The following is a 23,502-nucleotide window of genomic DNA, read 5'->3' as shown; positions in this document are numbered from 1 at the left end:
CAAAAGAGGAGAATTGAAAAAATAATTTTTTTAAGAAATATGCTACTGAGCAAATTTCATGATGCAGTGTATTCAATGGTTAAAACACAGAATTTACATCTGACTGAATACTACATGTAGGTAAATCTATACAAACAGCTCTTGGTATGAATCAGATATGAAATATAAGCATAAATCAGTCACTTCAGTGGATTTAGAAACTAAGATACCAAGGAAATTATGGTTACTTTCTGAGCAAACTTGATGCAATCAATTTATATGTAATCACATGAACAGAAAGACTTGTACCAGATATCTTAATCTAGCAGGCAACTCTTTAATGAGAGAATACACTGGAAATTGGAGATGGAAAAAAAACCCCATAAGATAAGATTGAGTGACTACTGAATTTGCTTAGTAATTCAGAAGCTCTCCATCATCTGTAGTCTTTCACAGAAGATGAGAGAGCTTCCTTCATCCCCAAGTACTCAAGCATAAGGGAGAAGTTAGGGGTAATTCTGTGGCATCTGCTTGCAGGAGTAGGAAACAGATTATTGCTAAGAGTTTCTTCTGTCTTTAATATTGTGAAAAATATCAGTCGTATGGTTGGGCTGCTAATAAGACATCTTCCATGGAAGGCCAAATTCCAGGACAATATGATTTTGAGAAAATGCAATTTGATGAAACAAAACAAAGTCATATTTCAAATACAAACCACTTGTTTTCTTGGCACAGCAAAAGTGCTGAGGTGGTTATTGAAACAAACACCTGTTCCTATGTGTAAATAAGGAAGGAAGTTTATATATCCTGTCTGCAATCTCAGACTCTGTACCCTCCTAAATTTAGAGACTGCTTTTCTTTCTTCTTGCCTCCTCCAAGTGGCACAGAGAAACAGAATCTAATCCCCTTTTATTACCATAGTATATATGGTTACATGCTAGATTTCTCACAGATGGCTCTGGCTTTGGTATTTCTTAGGGAGGTTGTTGAGACTTGGAGACCTAGGTGGCACTGCTTTTATTTTATTTTATTTTATTTTCATCTAGTGCTTCATTATTTTATTCAGGTGGTTTTAACAAGAAATAAATCTATTCTTTATTACATATTCCTTATTATTTTGGTTGGTGAAAGAAATTATATATAAGCACAACTTAGCTACAGAAACATCAGATAGGGAGCAGTACAGATTGAGTTGTTGAATGAGCACTGCTGGAACAGAGTTAAGAAATATCTGATGTAATTATGGGGATAAAAAATTTTGTAAAACATTGTAATAATAATCAGAATACATTATTAGAAGAACTAATGGAATTTGCCTAATTTAGGTATTTTTAAAAATAGTCAGAAACCATAGTTTTCTAGACATGGTACTCACATTATTTCATCTGTTCTAGGGGCCCAAGTAAGCCATTTTCTCTGTGCATATAACTTTGAACTTTTTTCAGTTGGCCATATGGAGAACGCCTGCCTGTTAGAAGAAGAAAATAACTTAAATGGATAGATAAATTCTGTGCAGCCCCTCTTGCCTTAACAAGACATCAGGCTTTTGCTTATTTGATTTTCTTCTGTAGATGAAGCCATTGGAATTCTGTCATTTGGCTTTATTGAGACTAGATTTTTACCTCTGATGTTCCATGGTTCTTTGGGAAGCATTTTTAATGCACCTAATAGAAACATTTTTAGCAGGATAGAAAAGTCAGTGGCAAAGTGAGGCATTTTCAGTTAAAACTAATTTCATGAGTTGAATGAAATGGATGAGGAGCATCCTCTTTGTATCTGCCCTGTTACAGCATTAGAACTATTTAAATCTATTTTGTCATTAGTCTTAGGCAAGCAGAGGCACTGAGCTATATGTCCATTTGTAACAAGCATTGCTGGAGCTAAGCTATGAACAAAGAACTAAGGTGTGAGCACAGAAGTGGCTAATTTGAGAATGCTGAAGGAGAAGCTCTTCTTTTCAGAGATGTGGGCATTTTGCATATCTGTGAAAAGTGCTGTTGTCTGACCTGAATGGCAGCAGTAAGACACAGTACCTTACAATGGGCAGCTCCTTGCATTCCAGTGATTTGTGTCCTTCACACCAGAGTATTTTGATATTGGCTTTCCAATATCTGATGTCTACTTTTCCAGTGTCTAAAGGGGCCATGAATGCGTAATATTAACAAAAGCTGATTTTGGAGATGTCCTGTGAAAGCAAAGCTGACAGTACATACATATTTCAGTTTGTTTTCAAATACATGTGCACCACTTAGCTGTTTCATATTTTAACAAGTAAAACTAATTGAATCCTGCATGATCTTAGAATGTGCATGTGTTATTTATTTAACAGGTAAGGTTTTACTGTATTAGTTAATTGCTACTTTTTGATGCAAAGTGTTTTTCCTCTTTATTTTTTCTTTCCTACTATCTCTGATGGTGAAGGATATTCAGAAATCCTTTTTGCAACCTCCCCAGTCATGCACACTGTCCGTCCAACATTCTATAAGGGTATTGTCTTCCTTTTTTATCACTATCATTGCAATAGAGCCAAAATCCTATGAGGGCTTGCACTTGGGGCATTTGCAGTTCATACAGTGCCACTTGCCATAAAGGGAGGAGTGTACCACCTTCATGCCTCCTTCTGTCCTACCATTTCCCATTACCCTGACAATGTTCTCACTTTCCAGCTGTCTGCATTTTACTTCCTGATGAATACAAAGAATGTTTTTCAAAATTTTGGGAGTTAGGTGCTTTTTAAGTAATTGGCAGTTTTTGTGGTATAGAGCATGCTCAGTAAAGTACATAGATTTTACTTTATAATTTCTTAGTATAGTAACTGCCTGGGGTGAAATTTCAAAATAAAGTTCTTAAGTCACTAATTTCCAGTAATGGAACCAATGAAAAATGTGCTATACTTTCCCTCTATATGGTCTAAATTAACATGGTCTAAAGTAACTTATTTTTTTGTTGTTGTTTTTTAAAGTATGAAGTCACAACTGCATATTCTGCTTTGTTTTTCTATTGTGTATTTAGTTCAACCACTTTATCCAAGGATCAGAAATGTTTCAACAGCTGCTGCTGAGACCTATGCCAATATCAGTTGGGAGTATGAGGGACCAGATCATGCGAACTTTTATGTTGAATATGGTGTAGCAGGCAGTAAGAAGTCATTTCATTAAATTCTGCTAAAGTTTTGAGAAGTATTTTTGAAGATTTTTATAGTAAATGGGGTCTTAAATTGACCCAGTGTTAATGATAGTTCTTAAGCGTCTTAAATTATTTTTTAATTTGATCGGGAAGATCAAATAATTTTCATTTTAATAAACATCAATGTTTAGCAGGTTTTTGATGAATAGATAGAATATGAACCTTTGTTCCTTTGTATTATTTTATAAATTCTTTTGAACATGAACTTCTAAAAACATAGTTTACATGGAGTTGTTTGTCATTAGCTGACTATATGTGTAAAAATACAATTGCTTGCATTAAAATAGGGTATAAGGATTTTCCTAAATTATGCCCAGTTCGGGAAAGAAAAAAGATAACATAAGATATACTTTGTTTAATTAAACCTTAAAATAAGATATAAATCAATTTATGTACTCCTATTGCCTAAAACCAGATTTAAAACTTTGATAATACTGGTAATAATTAGAGCAAAGTTAGCTAATAAAAGCAAGATACTTCTTTTCAAATAACCCATCTTTCTAAAGTTATAATTAAAGATGACTAATCTGAAAATTGGAAAAGAAATCTATTTTTATGGATGTTGGACAAAAAAATAGCTGAGACTGTCCTACAAAAAAGATACAAGAGAGATTCAGATTTTCAAGCAGAACTTCTTGATCAAAATAAATATTGACTGAAACTGCAAAAGTGTCATTTACTTAAAAGACTAAAATATTTTTAATGTGTCACATAATTACAAGTTCAATAAGCATTTTAAAGATAAATTAAATTTATATTTCTTTAGTACAATGGAACAAATGTTTAAAATAGTTTCATAATTACTGTACAACGCATTCTTCAATATGTTGCATGCAATTTATTACTCATAATTTTATATAATTTTATCATTTTTGAGAGAACAGCTATTTTTCTCAGATGATCCATAGTTTAGTCAAGTAACTGTCAGTAGTATTTTGTCTAAAAAACTTTCAGTAATACAGAGAAAACTAAAATTCCAATATGTTGTTTTCCTAAAATTTTTATAGGCAAAGAAGATTGGAAAAAGGAAATTGTAAATGGTTCTCGAAGCTTCTTTGTCTTAAAGGGTTTAACACCAGGAACAGCATATAAAGTCCGGGTTGGTGCTGAGGGCCTGTCTGGTTTTAGGAGTGCAGAGGATGTGTTTGAGACAGGTCCAGGTGAGGCACACTGTACCAATTCTGTATCGTAGTCAGAACTGTGGTAGACCAACTGCTGAAATGCTGAACTGCTTCTAGACAAGAGATGTTGCAGCTAGAATCTTTGCATGTTCCTTTTATAGAGCAATATTAAAGTATTTTATAAACTCCTAAATAATGCCAGTACATTTATATGTAGATTATGAATGTTTCCATCCTTTCAATTCACTCTACATGACTGATGTTTGTACTAGGGCCAAGATAATGCCCTGCTCACTCTCCATCTGTGTGCTGTGCACTGAAGATGACCTATTTCTTATATTTCTAATTAGTGTAATTGGATGGCTATATTTAAATAATGTCTCTTTTTATAGAGCTAGAATATCTGCATAATCAGAAAGTGCAGATTCAACTTGATGTCTCATGTAATCTATTTATACCACTGTTAAGAGATTCCTACTTGTAAATCTCTCCTGCCATATACTAGTTTTAGATGGATTTTGATGTCACACATATCCTGGGAATCAGTAAGGCTGTTCAAGTTCCTTATATTCATATTGCAGTCCTATTTCTTCGTAAGCACATCAGCAATGCCTGCCGATTCCACTCAGGCAGAAGGTTCTATTGGAAGGATTTTTGATGTTATGCTGAATATATTGTTGCCATCACATGCCATGCCATCATCATGTTCTTGGTCAGCTGTTACCATTTTTGTCTTTGCTAGCCACTTCTGCTCATTCCAAGCATTTTGGGCACTGCATAGTTATACAGTAGTAGCTCCACCAAGTCCATAAAATAAATTAAATATGAAAATACACTTGAATATTAAGTTATAGTTCTCAGGCAACAAAATAGATAATGGGTATGCCAGCTTGAAAGTGAGCACTTTCTAAAATCATCATTTATTTGCTTTGTTTTGTTCAATTTCTGTTCACTGTTTATCATGTTGCAGGAAGGTTTGAAACATGGTGCTGAATAACAGTGCCCGACAAATAAGTATGGGCTGAACACAGAGCCAGAAACAGTTAGTGGTACAAAAGCCTACCTGTGAAATGCTATGCAAATACACATCTGAAGCCTAAAGGAGCAGTTAACAAGGATCAAGACTGAAATATAATTCAAAACAAGCTGCAAAAACCCTCCCAAAAGTATCTTTCTGCATAAAAAGCACTGCCAGTAAATAAGGATTCCTGAACTTACCCAGTCATGTTGACTCGTGCCTTTGTGTAGTTAAGGAAGAAGGGATTTTAGACACTCCTTTCTGCTTCTTGATAATGGAAAGTTTTAATGTTCAGCATGAAATTATAAATAGCCTATTTCTTGCAGAAAAATCTTGTGTCACACTGTTTTCAGCCTAGGTCAAGGCTTTTAAACACTGCAAAAAGATGGAGTGAACAAAGAGGCAAACACGGGAATATGTCCTTCATTAGGAATGAGACTCTGATATTTCAAATATGAGAGTTCTCCCACTTTTTTTTTTGTCTGTTTTTTTTTTTTTTAATTTTTTTTGGTTTTTTTTTGGTTTTTTTTTTGGCGGGGGGTGGGGGGGGTGTGTGTGGGGGTGTTTTTTGGGTTTTTTTGACAAGCATTCCTGTAGAGCAACTTCACAGTATGCAGGTTTATCTTTTAGGGCATTCCAGGTCCACTGTTCTGCATTGACTCCTGCGTTAGTGGTTCACCAAGACACAAAGTTTTTCTGCATGAGGCAAATAATTTGCTTAGTGTAGGCAAGAAATGGGCCATTTTTAAAGATGCACAGAGATCTAGAAACCCTTTCCTATTGGAAATGCAGTAAGTTAATACAGGAAGCTGCATACATAAGTTTTCACATTCCCATCTATCTTGCATATTTATATACGTCAGTTGTTTGGCTTGATGTTCTTTCTTACTACTTTTGAATTTTGCATTTTGTTACAGTATGTATTATACAGCATTTAATGCCTTATTATGAATGCAGATGCACAAAACTCAGAATAATTTTAACCTTAACATGAAAACAAAGTTTTATTTTCATTTGTAGTTCAGAGGAAGATTCTCTTTGTGATTTTTAAAAAATTTCCACTTTTTAATATTTATATATAAGAGTATAAATATTTAGATATAGAAACTATATATTTATATGACATGTAGAGACTTTTATGCAAAAATAGTTTAAATTCTTGTGCATATAAGAGTCAGTTTCTAAAATATCAGAAAACATAAACAAGGGCTGAGAAATCTCTTGATTATATCTCCACAATAACCAGGCACATTAACTCATTGAAATATTTAAATGAAAATTAAGTCATAGCATTTAATGAAAACCAAAAATAGCAAGCATTTAAAGAAAGAGTTAATTTTAACATAGTACTTCTAAAGTAGAATAGGCATGGGTCTTCTGTATGGAATGGACTGGAGATACTGTATCCAGAGATCTGAAATACTTTGCATTTTCATAGAATCTCTCAGGAAGGTGGGACCATTGACAGCTGCTTTTCCAAGCTATCTCACACTCCTTAACTAGAAAATGACACTGAGACATCACTTTGAATTCAGTCTGTTGAGCAGCTTTTCACAGAGTTTCATACTCTTGGGTTTTGGGTCTGGAGAAGAAGCAGAAGAATGAATTAGATAGGTTTGGATAGATGTTGATCTTCCTCCACTTCATCTTTTGTTTGGAGCATGAATCCCTAACTCCTCTCACTCTTCTCACTTTCTCCCAGCAGCAAATCCTAAGTCAAGTTGCCTGTGGTGTGTTTCCAACAGTGAAGTAGAAAATAAGCTTCTACTGTGTTGGAGACCAGCAGATCTAGACCCTAGACCACATTGATAATTCCTGTCCTTATTTGTGCCTGTAGTATTTTCTTTGCAGTTTGCTTATTATTTACATTATCTTCCAGCTACAGTCAGCATTTGGACAGAAACAGTGTCAAGGAAAGGCTTCCCAGTTGAATCATGTTAAGATCTCACTAATGCTAAATCATGGCAATCACAATAAATTAATTGTAGGATGAGATATGGGTTTGAGGAAAGAAAGAAAGCTTGATGCTTAATAAGGTTTTAAAGGATACTTCACTGTTGATTTTTAGTTAAAATTGAGTGTTAGGGCCCTTGAATGACCCAACAATTTCTCCATTTCAGAACGATGGGAATGCATTAACTAGTCAGTATTGGCTTTTTATTCATTTTGAGAATGCAGTTGGCATGTTAGAATTATAATTTGCAGCTTCATTTCGTAGTTTAATTAATTCAAAATGGTTGAGAATAGATTTGAGATTTGTGGAAAGCAATGTAGTATATGTGTAGATTTTGTAAAGTAGTTGCTGAGCTTAAATGTTAGCAGACTTCTTATATACTGAAAAGTAACTTCTATGCATAGGTACTTGGAAATCTTCTGAATAATGAAAATACTCACAAAATCCATAGTCACTGTTTTTCTTCATGCTATCTATTTTTCACAATGAATGTTATTCTTTAATGAACATTATATTGGCTGTTATTTACCTGAATTAGCATAGCATTTGAATGCAGCAAAACATAATTTTTCTTCTTCTATCTCTAGCAATGGCAAGCCGGCAGGTAGACATCGCTACTCAAGGATGGTTCATTGGTCTCATGTGTGCTGTTGCTCTTCTGATCTTGATTTTACTGATTGTTTGCTTCATAAGGAGGAATAAGGGTGGCAAGTATCCAGGTATGCTATTTAACCAGAATAGCAAAATTCATCTATTGGTAACCTATTAAGACGAATCTCAGGCTTACTGGAAAGTTATATTTGTCTCTTGTTTACATTTATATATACTGTGTATATGGCAAATCAGTCTTATAATTTGCTGGGCTTGTCAGGAGCCATCTGCCTATTGGTAGAAAACTTGAATTTATGTCAGTGTTAGAGAAGGACCTTCTTCATTTGCAGGTGGTCGTATCAGTGCATGACCTCTCTAGAGAGGTTTGAGCTTTGTTTGGAACATCATCACTAGTGCACATTCCACTTTCTGAAGTCCAATGCAAAATGGGTTTAATCCACTAACATGAGTTGAGTTAGAATTTATTTGATCAGAAAGCCTAAATCATAGCCACTGGTTATTTTAAAGCATGGGGAATGCATGTCACAGGACAAATCTCTTCATATTTTATATTGTTTCAAATACCTTGAGTTCCTTCCCAGAATCTGTGTCATCTTCAGCCTCTGCAGTTTTCCAGCTAAGTTTAAAGTTACTATACTTCAGTTAGGCTGGAGGTGGTTTTTTTTTAATTTTTTTTTTTCTTTCTAAGAGGAGGTGTAGAATAAGCATTTTTTAAAATATTAGATATAGGAATGACCAAGTATGTTTTATAATTTTGCATTATAAATTGAAACTACACAATGTATGTATTCTATCAAAACACGCATCCCTCCTGGTGTACATATTACAAAGGCATGTATGTATGTGGACATATAGGTATCACATATATCTTTCTTTGGTCTCATATATCTTTCTATGGTGTAGCTCTATAGACCAGAGCTCTCTTGAAATGGATAGTGAGAACCAGTTTGCACAGTACTGTCAGATAGGATCTCAGAGCAGCTGTTGAGGTGAGTGGCTATGAATTAACTTCAGGTGAGCATCAAAGGATAAGCTGATTTTTCATTGTCTTATTCTACCTACAGTAGAAAGTACAGCTACTAAGTTTCATGCAAAATCTTGATTTCATGAAAATATTATTTTCTCCTAAGATCTGGAAATAACATAAATATCCAGACTCTAAAAGGCTTATTTAAAGTCAACTTGAACTTCCTGAAGTTCATACTGTTAATTTGGGCATGAAAAACATGGATGCATTTAGAAAAGTACAAAAGAAAAGTCTATGCTTTGTTTTATCTTCTCCTGCTTGTTTTGACTAGTGCTCTTCTAAAAACTTAGAAAGAAACACTAAGAACTTTACTTCTTCATAGGGAAATCTGCTGGAATAGAATAGCAGATTATTTGTTGAGAGAATCACTTTATTAAGTACAAGAACCCTACTCTACCCAGTCAAACTGTTAGACTGTTTTACAGAGAGAATGAAGATTTGTAGTGACAGCAAAAATTAGGTAAGAGAAGTTTCTGTTCCAGCTGCCTATGCCTATGAAGAAAACAGATGATTAAGGAACACAGTGTTACACAGAGTTGTATGACAGGCTGAAGACATCATCTTGAGGTTTTTTTCCCCAATACTTGAATTTTTTTAAGAGAAAATGAGATAACAGAGAATATAGAAGAAGTGATTCAGATGACTAAAACAAGTGAAGTGATGAAACTGAAAAGAGTAGGGAGGACATGGAGTGAACCACCATCTAGACATGAAACAGAGGTTTTGAGTAAAAGTGTAGAGGGCAGTTGGATGCTGAGGTTGTTGTTACCTTGGGGATCCTTGATATTCTGTCCTTTTTTTTGCTGCTTCTGCAGAATTATTAGTTGTAAGGCATACCTTTTTTCATGCACATATACATATACATATACATATACATATACATATACATATACATATACATATACATATACATATACATATACATATACATATACATATACATATACGTAAAGGTGGGCCTGGATTATTTTATTAGATTTCCAGAATCAGTATGTACTGGTGTTTATAGCAGTGACTTTGTATTTCTTGGGTCATTGAAAATGTGCTGTTCCACAGGTAGTGACAAAGGGAAAGCACTAAGTTATGAAATCTATGAAAATTTAAATTATGAACTCTTTATCATCATAATTTTTGCATGTCATCTTGAGGTTGACTGTGATTACTTCAGTATGAAATTATAGCAGCCTGATATATCTCAAGGTGTTATGCATTATTGCAATTATTGACTCAGTAAACACTGTCAGGAATTATTCATATCTTCTTAAATAATGGCATATAAATCAATGATGTACAAACAAAGTGTGGAAACTATCACAGTAAAAGACAAGAGATTGTGTATTGGATTATATAACTATCTTCTAGATAAGGGAAGGATTTGAATAGATGCCAAAAAACAGAAATGAAAAGAGAACCATAAATATAATAAACTCAGTATATTGTTTTATCCTGTCAACACTCTTAACTTATAGGAATAAATGTCATCTGTAAATATCTCACTTCTCAGGTGCTAGTGGGTTTCTGTGGCAATGTGCTATATTTATTATCTTATAAGGACAAGTTATATGCCTGGATTTATTCCCACCAGTGAACAAGGATTAAACCTAAAACCAGAATGTGCAAGAGATACAATTTTTTAAAATTTAGGTTCCAGTGTATATGACTTTGCATTGGGTTTGATAATGTTGTAGAAAAGAAGAAATTAAGAGACCATGCCTAGTATTTTGAGAATTATTAATAATAGAAAAAAATATCTAAACTTCTCTGGAGGCTTACTATATGAAATCAAAGCAGAAAATGTACAAACCAGCAGAGAACAAAACTGTGTTTGATTCAGTTTTATTAATCAGTATGAAAAGAATATGAAGGAGAAATAGAGAACATTGTTAGTAGAACTAAATAATTCAAATTTGATTAAACAATAACTACACTAATAATCTAAGTAAATAACTTATTTTAGTAGGATTTTAAACAACTTTCTATCTTTAGTGCTAGAAATAAAAGAATGAAAAAGTTCTGCTAATGTGAAATGCATACAACCATACTTAAATGAAAATAAAATTCTATAGCTAATTAACAGATCTTTTTTTTAAAAAAAATATAGCCTAAGGCCCCATTAAAAAATATATTCAAATCACATTCCTGCCAAATATGATCAGTTTGAGAAACTAAGGTCTTAGACTTCCTCATCTTGCAGTTTCATGACAAAAATTACTATTTCAAATATTTTAGTGAAGGAAAAGGAGGATGCACATGCTGATCCAGAAATACAACCTATGAAAGAAGATGATGGAACGTTTGGTGAATACAGGTGAGCAGCTGTTGTGGTTTGTCATATTCATTGTTCATGTCACACATGTACTATATATTGTATCACAATTATTAATTTAAGACTAACTTTTTTTTCCATGTCAAAGATTCTGTATCCAGTGTTATTTAAAACTAAAAATAGCATTTGAACTACACCATTAGGAAAAAGAAAATATCCAAGTTTAGTATAAACCATTTGCTAAAGCAAGGTGAAAACCAGATTCAAACTCAATTGTATTTGTTGGCAAGTCAGTGTGGAATCTTTATTTACAAAGCCATCTTTCAGACAGTTCAAATGCCAGATACAGTGTCCTTTCAGTTAGGACACTATGTTGAGCAGTATAGTTTTTGAAAATAAATTTCTAACTGAAGCCTAATAAAGACAATCTGGTGTTAAGTTGACTGGAAAACAAATGCATTTAAAGTAGCTGCCAGTACTAACATCTAATCCAATAACAAAGAAGTGATGTTGTACACAGAGGTGAAGGAGTTTTCTACAAGAAAGCAAATCTCCCTTTTATATATTTCCCTTGTATTTCAGTACAAGATATATAGCAAGCAGCTTCAAAGCATGCAACACAGCTCTTATCTGTGACCCTCTTCCTTTATAGTAAATGCAGTCTAGCCAAATCTGGCATTTCCAAAAACATGCCTTGGCAAGACTATTCATAACAGCTATGAATATAGATTATTAAATAGGCAGTTTATTTGTTTTTTGATTAGTACAAAAAATAATATTATTTTCTAGATAGGTCACTACAATTACATTTTACATAGTGTTACAATAGATTTTATAGTGCATTCCTCTGTCAAAAGCAGTGTAGAAGTCCTTTATTATTTACAAATGTAATAGAAAAAGCATTTTTTTTTCAAGAAGGATTGGCTTTATTGCCATGGCTTCTTCATAGAAGGCAAGGTACATCTTTATCTGGCAGGACTAGATATACAGTTCTGAATACTAATAAGCAGTTTCTGTTTATTCTTATTTGAATAAAAACCATATACTCATTCTTAGGTTAATGAGTTCAGAATAGTATTTTATTTGAGCTGTAAGTGCATATGAATTACCTAAATTCAACTGATAAAAAGGGAAGTGTGAAGCAATCTTTGGAAGTAGAGTTTTAAAAGTACAGTATAAGTTTTCCTGGGAAGCTTAGTTTGCATATTCTTTATTGCTCCATTGGTTCTTGATACTTGGAAAATTCAGCATCAGAAACTGAATTTTGTATAGAATTGTACAAATGATATTACCTCAGTACATGTTTTCTCAGGCCTGGAATAAGTATTCAAGCCTGCTTTCATGTGTAACATGTAACAAGATTTGAATTTATGTCTCCAATTTTAAGTGGCTTGAGTTAATCTAAAGAATGATCTACAACTAAATTATTTTACAATGCATTTGTTCACTCATGTCTGGTAAATGTAGACAGATGCATGCCCAGCTTTCATGAAATTCATTCTATGTACCCTGCAAAAACTCCTTTTAAAAATGTATTTCTGTGTAATTAGTCTATATTGGGCTTTCCTCTTTTTTCCTTAGAGACAGGGCAGGAGCAGCAACCAGTCAGATTTCAGAAGATACCTTGTCATCCTCTCTGCAGCCCAGCATCACTGCAGTCACTCAGTTCCCAGTTTGTCTGCCTCACATGATGCGGTGCTTCTTTGAGGAAAAAGGGTATAGGGTTTCCCTTGGAAAAAAAATGTAATTTTTGAAAGATCTAGGAATTCGAGTATTTTGAACTTTTTTCATCACTTCAGGTCCATGTCTGCTTGGACAGGAAAGAAACTGGACAAGGAAAAGAAAAGAAAAGGTAGCTGTGCCAATTCTCCTGAAGCAGACCCTGTCTTTACCAAAGCAAAGTCTGTGAGATCTGACAGATCCAACTTCTTCAGAAGGTCAGGGGATCAATACTCCAGCACCAGATCAGAGACCTCCTACACCAGGAGGAGGGCTAGGCAGTCTTCAGAGCTTGCAAGGGTTAGTTCTTTCTCTGCTTCCCTCTGCCAAGAGGAAAAGAGGTCAGACGAATGGAAGTACAGGCATGGCTCTAGACATCATGCTTCTGAGCAGCAGATAATGGGGTCGGAGGAGGGCTCAGATTCTCAGGCAGGACAGCCACCCCCTTTCCAGAAACCCCTCAGCTGCAACTCAATTGGTGGCTTACTGGCAAGGCAGCATTCCTCTCTCCAACACTGGTGCAGCCAGACCCCAGACTGCAGCTCAGATTCAGAAGACACTCAGAGCTCCTGCCACAGGAAGGTAAGACCTTCTACTACTACTCACTTCTCTGAATCTGAAAAGAATTCACTAATGAAATCTGTACTCTTGCCTGAGCTGGCCACTGTCTTAAAGGAAGCTTTGACAGCAGCCAGACAAAGCATAACGTCTGTGGCACAGGCTAGGTCCCATTCAATAAAGCATCCCAGGGTACCAATTGCAGAAGTTCCACTGGTTCCTTTAGAAGCATCTGGGAGCAGTTCCCAGATGAGTTCTGAGTCTGATCATATGGACAGTTTAAAAGATCAAACAGCTTCTGGGAAGGAAAAGCCTAAGGCTGACAAGGCCTTGGTGGTTGAATCAGCCCCTGAAGATGAGGAGGTGGCATCTGAGCCCTCTACAGAAGATCCAGAAGGACTAGATCATCTGCGTAAATTTGACATGGAGAATCAGAATTACCTCTTTGAACACATAAAAAGGGTGCTAATGCAAAAATCTTCCAAATCTGAATGTGCTTCGGAAGAATTGCTTGTCTCCTCTGAAGAAAGCAAGGTAGATAATGCACTTCCTATCCATTCAGCTGTGGAAGATCTTGTCTGCAGGATTTGGGGAAATCCTGAAGCCAAGCATGAAGCCCCATCAGTCCTACGTAAACTCTATCCCTTTCCAGTAGATAAAGCTGCTTTGTGGGGAACCTTGCCTGAGGTAGACAGAGCATTGGTTACTGGTGATTCTGTACTGTCAGTGCCTCATAATACAGATGCTCTCCCTAAAGATCCTACTGACAGAAAGATTGAGGAAGCAATTAAAAGATCTTTCAAGCTAGTTGCAGCCCAGCTTGGAGTATCTATCTACTGCACTTATGCTTCTAAAGCTTTACTAATATGGTTAGAGGGAGAACAAGCCAGATTCAGAAAGAAATGGGTCCCATCTGGTGCCATGCAGAGGAAACGCAGGTTGTGTCAAATTGCAGCTAATTTTATCCATGATGCAGCTGAGGATTCTCTTAGACTCACTGTTAAAAATGTGGCATGTCTCACTGTAGCCTGGAGAGCTCTATGGCTGCGCCCTTGGAGCTCATCTCTAGATCTGCAATACAAACTGCTGTCTTTACCATACACAGGAGGCAAGCTGTTTGGTGAATCCTTAGTCCAGATCATGAAGGATTTCTCAGAACACAAACACTCCTTACGTCAGGTGAAAAAAAAGAGCTCTGCTGGAAGCTCTTCCTGTTCTCCTCACAAGTGTCTGAGCTCCTTGCGTTCTCCTCCAAAGTTCAAAGGAGGGAAAGGAAAGTATAAGGTCTCACAATCATTTCACACCAAGTACGAAAAGACATCTCACTTTCAGAGAGATACCAGACCATCAAGAGGAACTTTCTAAGAACACAGACTTGCTTCCTAGTTTCTCAAGAACTGAGAAGAGTGAAAGACATGGAAATGTTTCAATATTTCTGGACAAATAAACTGAGTGCTTAGAAAATTAGTTGTATCTAAGTAAGATTTAAATTATGAAGTAACTCAAATCTTAATGACTAATTAAGATATTCTAGAGAAATCGTAGCTCTCAGTTTTAGGAGAGGGGTTTTTTACATTTCATTTCTAACCTTCCTAGTGGTCTATTTTGTTTGAAGTTTTCACCACTAAACTTCAGCTATGAGAATACTTTCTGCATGAAAGTATTCTGCAGGACCAGACAACATCAGATTTTTCTGCCATTTGATCTACTGAAGGAAATAATGCTGTAGTAAATGCAGTTGTTTCAGGAACCATGGAATGATTGTGGATTCCTATGACTGGATGGATTCCTTTATTTTTACATAATAAGGGAAAACAGTGCCTCTGTAGCAATTTACACTGCATTCTCAGTGGTTTTCTTAGTTGCAAAAGATTGAGAAAGTAAATTGTGGACAGTCATTGTCTACACCAAGAAACTGCAAGAAACAGAATAAGTACCACAGATGTGTGTTGAGGTCAGAATAGGTGCTTAAATAAGCCTAAATATTCCTCCTGGTCCATAAATTGAGAGAAATTTAGAAGGTAGGACAGCTACAGACCCATGGATTCATGGGCAGGAAGACTGGAAGCAAGGAGCTACAAGGGAGGGATGGAAGTCCAGTGGTGTGTAGAATGTTCTTAGGAAGATAAAATAAAACAAGGCAACTACAGTAGTTGGATTGCTAGTGTGATAACAGGATTTTTGCACATTTTGTTGAATTATTTTGCCTCTTTTCTTCAATATTTTGATAAACAGTATTTTTCCTAGAAATTCTAGGATATGCTGTGAGGCACTGTGCCATAGAGTTCTGGGATTGCTAGATAATATATTACTGTTCCTTCTTCTTCCGAGTTGATTAACAATGAAAATAAAGTTTGTAACTACAACTGTGGGGTTTTTTCTTTTGTAGTTACTTAACTTGAAGCTTAGGTGTGTTTCCACAGGGACCTAGCCACGATTTGTGCCCCAAGACTGTAATTCTAAGCTTGGTCCCTTCCAGAACAAGAGATTATCTCTATGGACTGCCTGAAGAACTGAACAGTCAAATTGGATTTGGCAGTGGTCTTACTGTATTCTAATTTACACACATGTACTTTCTTTGACAATTCTTGTTTTATTTCTTAAATACTTGTCTGATTAACAACTTTTTAAACACATTGCTTTTTAAAGCTTCATCATCCAGTTTTTCCAGTTTCTGCCAGGACTGAGGATTGAGTATTACGGAGATGTTAATGAAAAATTACTCAGATTAATATAAGTGTACTTAAGTCTTAGCTAAATAAGAAATAGTAAAAATGGTTTGAAGTCTGGATTGACTCTAATAATATTAGGACTCACAGTCCTAATAATTTAGGTGTATGAGCAGAAACCTGTAAGGTTTAGGGACAAATTCTCCTGGAGTATGCAGGGAAGTCATAGCAGAAGGTATTTCTGTGGCTTTACCTGATTGCTTTTACTTAAACATTTCTGGGCTATTGATCTGTGGTCACAGAAAAAGGAATTTACTGCCAACGGTTTTCATCTTCTGCATCCACTTTCTGTGTCTCATAGCCCAGAATTCTTTACCCACTTTGTTTCGTGTTGCCTTTCACCTGACAGTTGTGCTGTAAGGAAAAGTAGTATATTGCTAACCATATATTGAGTCTTTTTGCATGTCTATGAATGTGGCAAAGTTTAGTTGGGAACTAGTTGCTTGCTGGACTGCAGAGGCATCGTAAAAGTGTCTTCCTCATTCTGACTGGTTGCTGCATATACCCATATCTAAGGAAGAGAAATTGAAAAGTTGAAAGAAGAAAGGAGATTTCAAGGTACATATTTCTTTCAATAACTGATAAACTTATGAAATTACTTTTTTTAAACAAATAAATTTGTACTTTGCACCTATGTTATTATTACCTTCATACTTCTTAATGTCTCTTAATAATTAGCTTCAAGTTTGATAAGAAGAAGAAAAAGAAACATATTCATATAATAGTAATCATTAATGATTAATATTTAAATCATACTTTTGGAGTATGCTTTAATATTAAACACTGTTCTTACTGAAAAGAAGTGTATATGGTATATATAAGTACTTATCAAAATGATTGGTACATACAAGTCTTCTTTGAGAAATTTTCATCCTTAAAAAGGTATTAGTATGGAATTTATTTAGACAGAAAAAAACAATAAAAGTATGACTCCACTTCACTTCCATGGCTCTAAATAAAGAATTCATACCCATTCTCACCTCATATTTGGTTCCCTCCCAGTATTGTATTCTGATTATTAATTATATGTACTGCATAAATGACACTTCAAAAAACTTCTTCCATTTCCCACTGAAATTTCAGTCAACCCAATTTGCACTTTATTTTTAATATCACAATATTACACTAGGGACATAATAAAAGTCAGCAAACAAAACCATAAACAGAAACTGAAAGAAACTACTATTTAGCCTGATTGCCTTTTGTAATAGTTTTATGAACAATTGTAAGCAAGGTTGGCAAACCTTGTATCAAAAGTATAAAAATTTATGGTTTTTCCATATTTTGGTAATATAATATTATATATTCTACAGCCAAAAGTGTTGTATAGCTCTTCCTAAAGTTATTCAGCAGCTTTTGCAGTTTGCTTCCTAGCAACAAACATAATACATTCATTTCACCAGAGCACCAGAGCCCCTCATCTGTTTTGAATCCCCAGAGTAGCAAAAGTGTCCAAAACATTGATATGTTCACTTTTTTCTCCTTCTTCTATTTGTTTGGGTTTTTTTGGTCTTTCTTCCTCAATTTCTTTCTATTCCACCCAAAACACTGTGTTCATCTAAGAGTTAATAATTCAGTTTGATACAGAAAAAATGGAACTATGGTATATGTTTTCTTTTCTGAACCAGGAGTATAAAGCATCTTGGAGAGTCCCACTTGTTTTTCCAATGCCAGAGTCCTGGCAGAACCTCTCTCTAAACTTATGTAGTGCAACAAGTGAAGGAATCCCCAGGTTCAGATTTGAGTTTTGCATTTGCTGTGACTGTGCTCTCACACCAGGGCCCACCTCCCTGCAGATACACTCATGGGTAAATCTGCAGTTTTGTTTGCTTTTAATTATAGAGATAGTAGAATTCACATCCTGACTAAAATATAGAAAAATCTTACACACAATGCAACCATGTAAGTACTTCATTGTTTGTCTTATACATAAACTTTGTTTGCAACAATATAAATAAGTAGAAATTCTCATACTCAGATTTTTCCAAAATATAAAGGCAAATCAAGGTTTTCATTGGATTAAACATAAAAATGTTGATATTTTTAGTACAGTAGCAACATATTGTTTGTTTGGGTATATTCCAGCCTAGTGAATTACACTGGCTAGGATCATACTTTAGAATATTTGCACAGAGATTCATAAACAATTGGAATATGATGCAATTTCAGTTTTAATTTCTTTTCATTTTTGTATATTGTGGTGTAAGGAATTATGAAGTTATTCACCTAAAATTAAACAACAAACCATATGCCAATGTTTTTCCCTTAACAGTGTTACCCAGAAAGCAGATCTTCCATGGGACTAGGTCTGGTTACAATTTCAAAAGGAGGGCCTGGCCTTCATTTGACTTGTACAGCCTGTTTTAATGACTATTAATACCTTCTGATGGGGGCATTGAAGAAACTACATTGTGTATGAGTATTAAATACTCGATTTCATGTTCAACCTCTTAAATATAGGGTCCATCCAAAATGAACTCTCTTCAATAATGTCTCTGTATGTGCTTCTGTCCACAGTGTTATAAACATTTTCACTTTGCTGCTGGATTATTGAAATTTTGGAGTACAGTCTTTTAAGTGTGAGTGGTCTGTATATTGGCAGCACCAGTGAGCACAGATCAATAACATTTATCCTTGTGCCTTGTACACAGCAATAAGTAGAACATCAAGCCTGATACAGTCACATTCAGAGGTTTTGCTTTTGTGTGCTTTGAGCATGAAGATTCTCTTACATGTAAATAAGAGAGATATTCTTACCACTTTTTTCCAATGTATAATTCAGAATGATAAAATCTCTGGTATGTTTTTTCTGTAAGTATATACATGTTAGAGGTGGCCTTCCTTTAGAATTTAATACCTTAGTATTTTCCAAAAAACAACATAACAACAACAACAACAACAAAAAAGGTGATGAGATGAGGAGAAACAGCTTGATGGAAAGTGGGTATAATGGTTTTCAAGCAATAGTTTCTCAGCAGGGCTTTTGTTGGCTAACTATATGATTCGTGGCTTTGTACATCCTACATAATATATAGATATATGGTTTCTCTGGGTGTTCAAAGGTATTAATTAGGAAAAAAATGCATTATTTGAAGAACTAAGATGTTAGGTTTTAGGAATTAAATGTTAAATTAATTTGCTGAGTATATATTCAACCTAGTCTTTGAGAAATTATAAAATGTAATTTTGTTTTTCTAGTATCTTATACGTATTTTTTAAATATTTCCCATAAGCTGTGAATCTAAATGAAACCTCAAGTCACTTCCCCTTTTTTGGTACCCTATATGCAAATCAAGTCATATGTTCTGTTTAAGACAAGATAAATAATTGCACCCAAAATTGCAGCTGGCAATGGTGGGTTTCAATGAAAAATGCTTTGGAGCTGCTGCTGAAATCTTCATCTTGAAACTGAAGTGCAGTGTAAAGGATTCTGAAAAAAGGCCAACTATATCTATTTCATGAAATACAAGCCAATCACAGCTGCAAAATTTTTTAAGGATGCTGATGGTACTGTAGATTTTCCACTGACAAAGGAAATACCCCAGTACTTTGTTACAGAGATCTCTACTGGCCTTTCTTTCCTTTCCTTTTTCTGTTGTCCTCTGAATCACCATCATCTTTGTCTGAACATTATCAGTCATGGAGTAGGGCAGGGAGATAGATCTGATAAGAAATGAGAAAGAATAAGTATGCACTCAACTCCTTAATTCCAGCTACTGTAAGCTAAATTGTTCCTTTACCTGTAATACAGTAAATGTTATAGCAATTTTAAGAGCAACTTATTATTGATAAAATACTGATCACTATCAGGATATGGACTTTGCTTTTCTTCTTAGGCTATTTTCATTTGTTTCTTCCGCACCCTTTTAATGGAATATGTAGGTCTCTTGAAAGGTAAGGTTGAAAATTGCAAGTCTGGCCTGCATTATGTAACAAATTATTTGAAATGCAGAACTTTTATTTTCTTTATACTAGTAAAGAAAATCAGTATATTTCATTTAACCAGATTCATTCTTCATTCATTTTCAAGGAGTCAAAGAAATTAAGAAGTTTAACAGACTAACTTCACGGCATATCATAAGCTTGTTACTTTGGAGAACAAACAAATTATTTTTTATAACTTTACAATCCACTTCTTAATGCTTGCAGTTGCATCTACATGGCCTCCAAGCCAAGGGCCCAGGTCTTACCAATGAAAAGTCATGCACGATGGGAAAAAAAAAATACAAGAAACCACAAATTCCCCTCCCTCCACTGAAGACATTCGCTCTTTAAACCATTCTTACACCATGTTTTCATGTGAACTGCATCATATTGATTTGTCTCTACAATGTGATGTGAGTTTACTAAAGGATTGTAGGGCTGCACACATGCTTTTCATAAACTCTGCATGCATGGCTGATTTTGTCTTAATAGTACATCAGTTAATCCCATGTTTGTTTGTTTGTGTCTCCAGCGATGCAGAGGACCATAAACCTCTAAAAAAAGGAAGCCGGACACCTTCAGACAGAACTGTGAAAAAAGAAGACAGTGATGATAGTTTAGTTGACTATGGAGAAGGTGTAAATGGTCAGTTCAATGAGGATGGCTCCTTTATTGGACAATATAGTGGTAAAAAAGAGAAAGAACCTGCAGAAGGAAATGAAAGCTCTGAGGCCCCTTCTCCTGTAAATGCCATGAATTCATTTGTGTAACCACAGAACTTGATCCCCTTGTATCTTCAGTTTGCTTAAAGCACTTGTACATCCTCCTTCTCATACTATGAACACACAGGTAACGGAGCTCCTCACCACCAGATGTTAATGCTATGAGAATATGCAGGTTACCAGTACACAGCATAATGACACAGTAAGTGGTGTGTTACTATGAATCAAAATAGAAAATTGAAATTTTGTTCAAAACTTGGGTATTTTTACTTTTTTTTTAAAGGAACTGACACAAACAGTAATTTCAACTTGTAATTTTGTTTCCTGTTGAAAATACAGTAATAATGCATGGAAAAAAAACCCTACACAATTTACAGATAATCCTGTGTACACTATAAAAAAATGGTTTGACAATTTGTTATGCGGTCCTCAGCTGAATCCCTGGATATGAATTCCGTTCTCATTGTCAGAGTGTTATAGTAGTATTATATAGAACTTCAATGTCTTTGTGGACATTGTTGTGAAATTGGTGACTTAATGTCTAGCTATCATATGTCTTTTTGCAAGACAGTTAGGAACAGTATGTACAGTATATAATTGCTAAATGATTTAAGTATGACACTTGCATTTGCTGATGCTTAATGAGACCCTATTATCTGCTCTTTGCTCCTATTACTTTATAGCCTTTTTAATCTATCAAGTATTACAGCAGTACAGTGTTCTATTTTTACATCAAAACACATTGAATTGATTTTAGGGCATAAAAGATATGCATTGCAATGCATTTTGGAATTTGTACAGTCACTGAAAGAAAAACTTTTAAAATGAGGGAATATATTCCAGAAAACACAGGGCAAAGTACATTCAGTGCCTTTATACAATATGCATTCCGTAATGCGCTGTGCTACTAAATCAGTTGGTGCAGTAAACTGTGATTAGCAGACTACTGTCATTGCCAAATAAAGGAAAAATGTGAAGAAAAAGAAGTGTTATGAAACTGTTGTGCTAAAAATTGAAAGTTTAAAATATTTTAAATTACATGAAGAAGACTATAATTTTTTCCCTTTTAAAGAAGCTTTCTACACAGTTACAGCACAACATGTTTTCATGGCCTTAGAGTACTTAAAGCAAAAATGAAAACAAACAAACAAACAAGCAAACCAACAAAAATCCCAAAACACAGAGTTAAATTATTTACTAACACAGCAAGGTATAAGCTCTTGTAAAATAAATAATTTAAAACCCAAACCATCTGACTCCATCGGTGAGAGCACATTTCTCTCTGTGTCCCAGCCTGATCAGTGTGGCAGCTTTGTAATTATCTCCAGCCTGAAGCAGTGTGGGGGTTACCACCTGGAACCACAGCATTCCATCTGACAAGTGCTAATACGGTTTATTGGTAAAGGATTATCCTTCTCGGTTAAAAAATTATTTCCTCGCATACTATATCAATCAAATGTTTACCTCCAAATATAAATTTTTATAACAACCTATGGTTGAAGGAATGCTCAGTTTCATTTGCCAATAAATTGGTTTTTCATAACTTGCATCAAGTTTAATTTTAAGTAAGCTTTTTATATGTAGATATTTTGTTGAATTTGTAAATACACTTAAAGCGTAGATGCTATATGCTTCTGGGTGTTACAGACAAATAAACCAAGAAAGCTTATGTTGTACTGTGTAAGAAGTACTATAGCCAATGGTGTGCATGGTATTTTAAAGCATCTACTTTTTTTTTTTTTATTGTGGAAACGAAATAGTGATCTGCTCATTTACTGCAGATTCCAATGGAACCATTCAGAGCTTTTGCCAGTGCACTACATTAGCTCATAGGACACCTTGCAGCTTTCATGTATATATTGTAGGTAAAGCACAACTGAAGTAATCCCAAATGTAACTCAGCTGTAATAAGCTTCGTTTGCAACTTTTAGCTTTCCATTGGTCAGTTTTTTTAATGGGAACTGAAATATGAAATGGATTATATGAACATTGATTACAAAGCACAAAGAGAACATTTCTTCACAGGATTTGCAAATGGTTTTGGTAAAAATAAAATATCATTTTATTCTTATTTAATTGTAGATGCTGACTTATCTGTGCATGTGGGGGTAAACATACAGGCTTACTTCTGTAATAGTGCAACAGATTTTGTATTAAAAATAAATGTGGTTTTAAAATTTCAATGTTTGTTCTGTTTACACTAGCAGTAAAAATCACATCAGATTTGTCTTATAATTCGGAATTCAAAGTTGAAAAACAGCGTAAAAGAACTGACAGAAGTTGTTCCCATGATGTTATAGAACCTCCATTACTGCCACCAAATTATTTACAGAAAGTTGCATACCTTTACATGCTCCTATTTGAAAAAATGGTACATTTGTCTGATCATTTCCCATTGAAATCTACTATTTGCATTTTACTTCCATGGATGTTTTTATTATTTATTTAGTCATATTACTGCAAAGGAAAGAACTGAAAGTCATGTTCCATACCCATAAGAGTGAATAAGAGAAAGTAAGAATGTAGATTTGAAATTAAGAGCCCTCAGATAGGATTCTAAATAAGGATTTTGTGTCCTAAAGGAATTGTCTGACATACAAATTTATGGTTATCTGTTTTTAAATAGTATATGAAGTGAGGAATTTTTACTTACCATCTTTTACAGTACACAAAATCCATTGCAATGC

At 34.7% G+C, this 23,502-nt stretch overlaps 1 protein-coding gene across 15 annotated transcripts in view; it reads left to right on the top strand.

The window, feature by feature from the left end:
• Positions 1–21,939, top strand: part of NRCAM (neuronal cell adhesion molecule) — a 139,989-nt gene extending 118,050 nt beyond the window's left edge. For 4 of the 15 annotated variants that reach the window (XM_079303356.1, XM_079303351.1, XM_079303352.1 and 1 more), the window contains 3 exons: positions 7,846–7,977; positions 11,127–11,205; positions 20,626–21,939. In XM_079303356.1, coding sequence (XP_079159482.1) covers positions 7,846–7,977; positions 11,127–11,205; positions 20,626–20,863 — 449 coding nt within the window. In that variant the 3' untranslated portion in view covers positions 20,864–21,939. Of the gene's footprint in view, positions 1–2,400; positions 2,467–2,991; positions 3,118–4,172; positions 4,326–7,845; positions 7,978–11,126; positions 11,206–12,962; positions 14,923–20,005; positions 20,064–20,625 lie in introns of those variants that run through there. The other 11 variants (XM_079303362.1, XM_079303363.1, XM_079303350.1 and 8 more) reach the window with 8 other exon arrangements.
• Positions 21,940–23,502: the final 1,563 nt, after the last annotated feature.

The sequence above is a fragment of the Erithacus rubecula genome (genome assembly GCF_903797595.1).
Source record: "Erithacus rubecula genome assembly, chromosome: 4".
Lineage (NCBI taxonomy): Eukaryota > Metazoa > Chordata > Aves > Passeriformes > Muscicapidae > Erithacus > Erithacus rubecula.
Note: the sequence above shows the minus strand (reverse complement) of the source record. Positions and strands in the feature narration are given on the sequence as shown.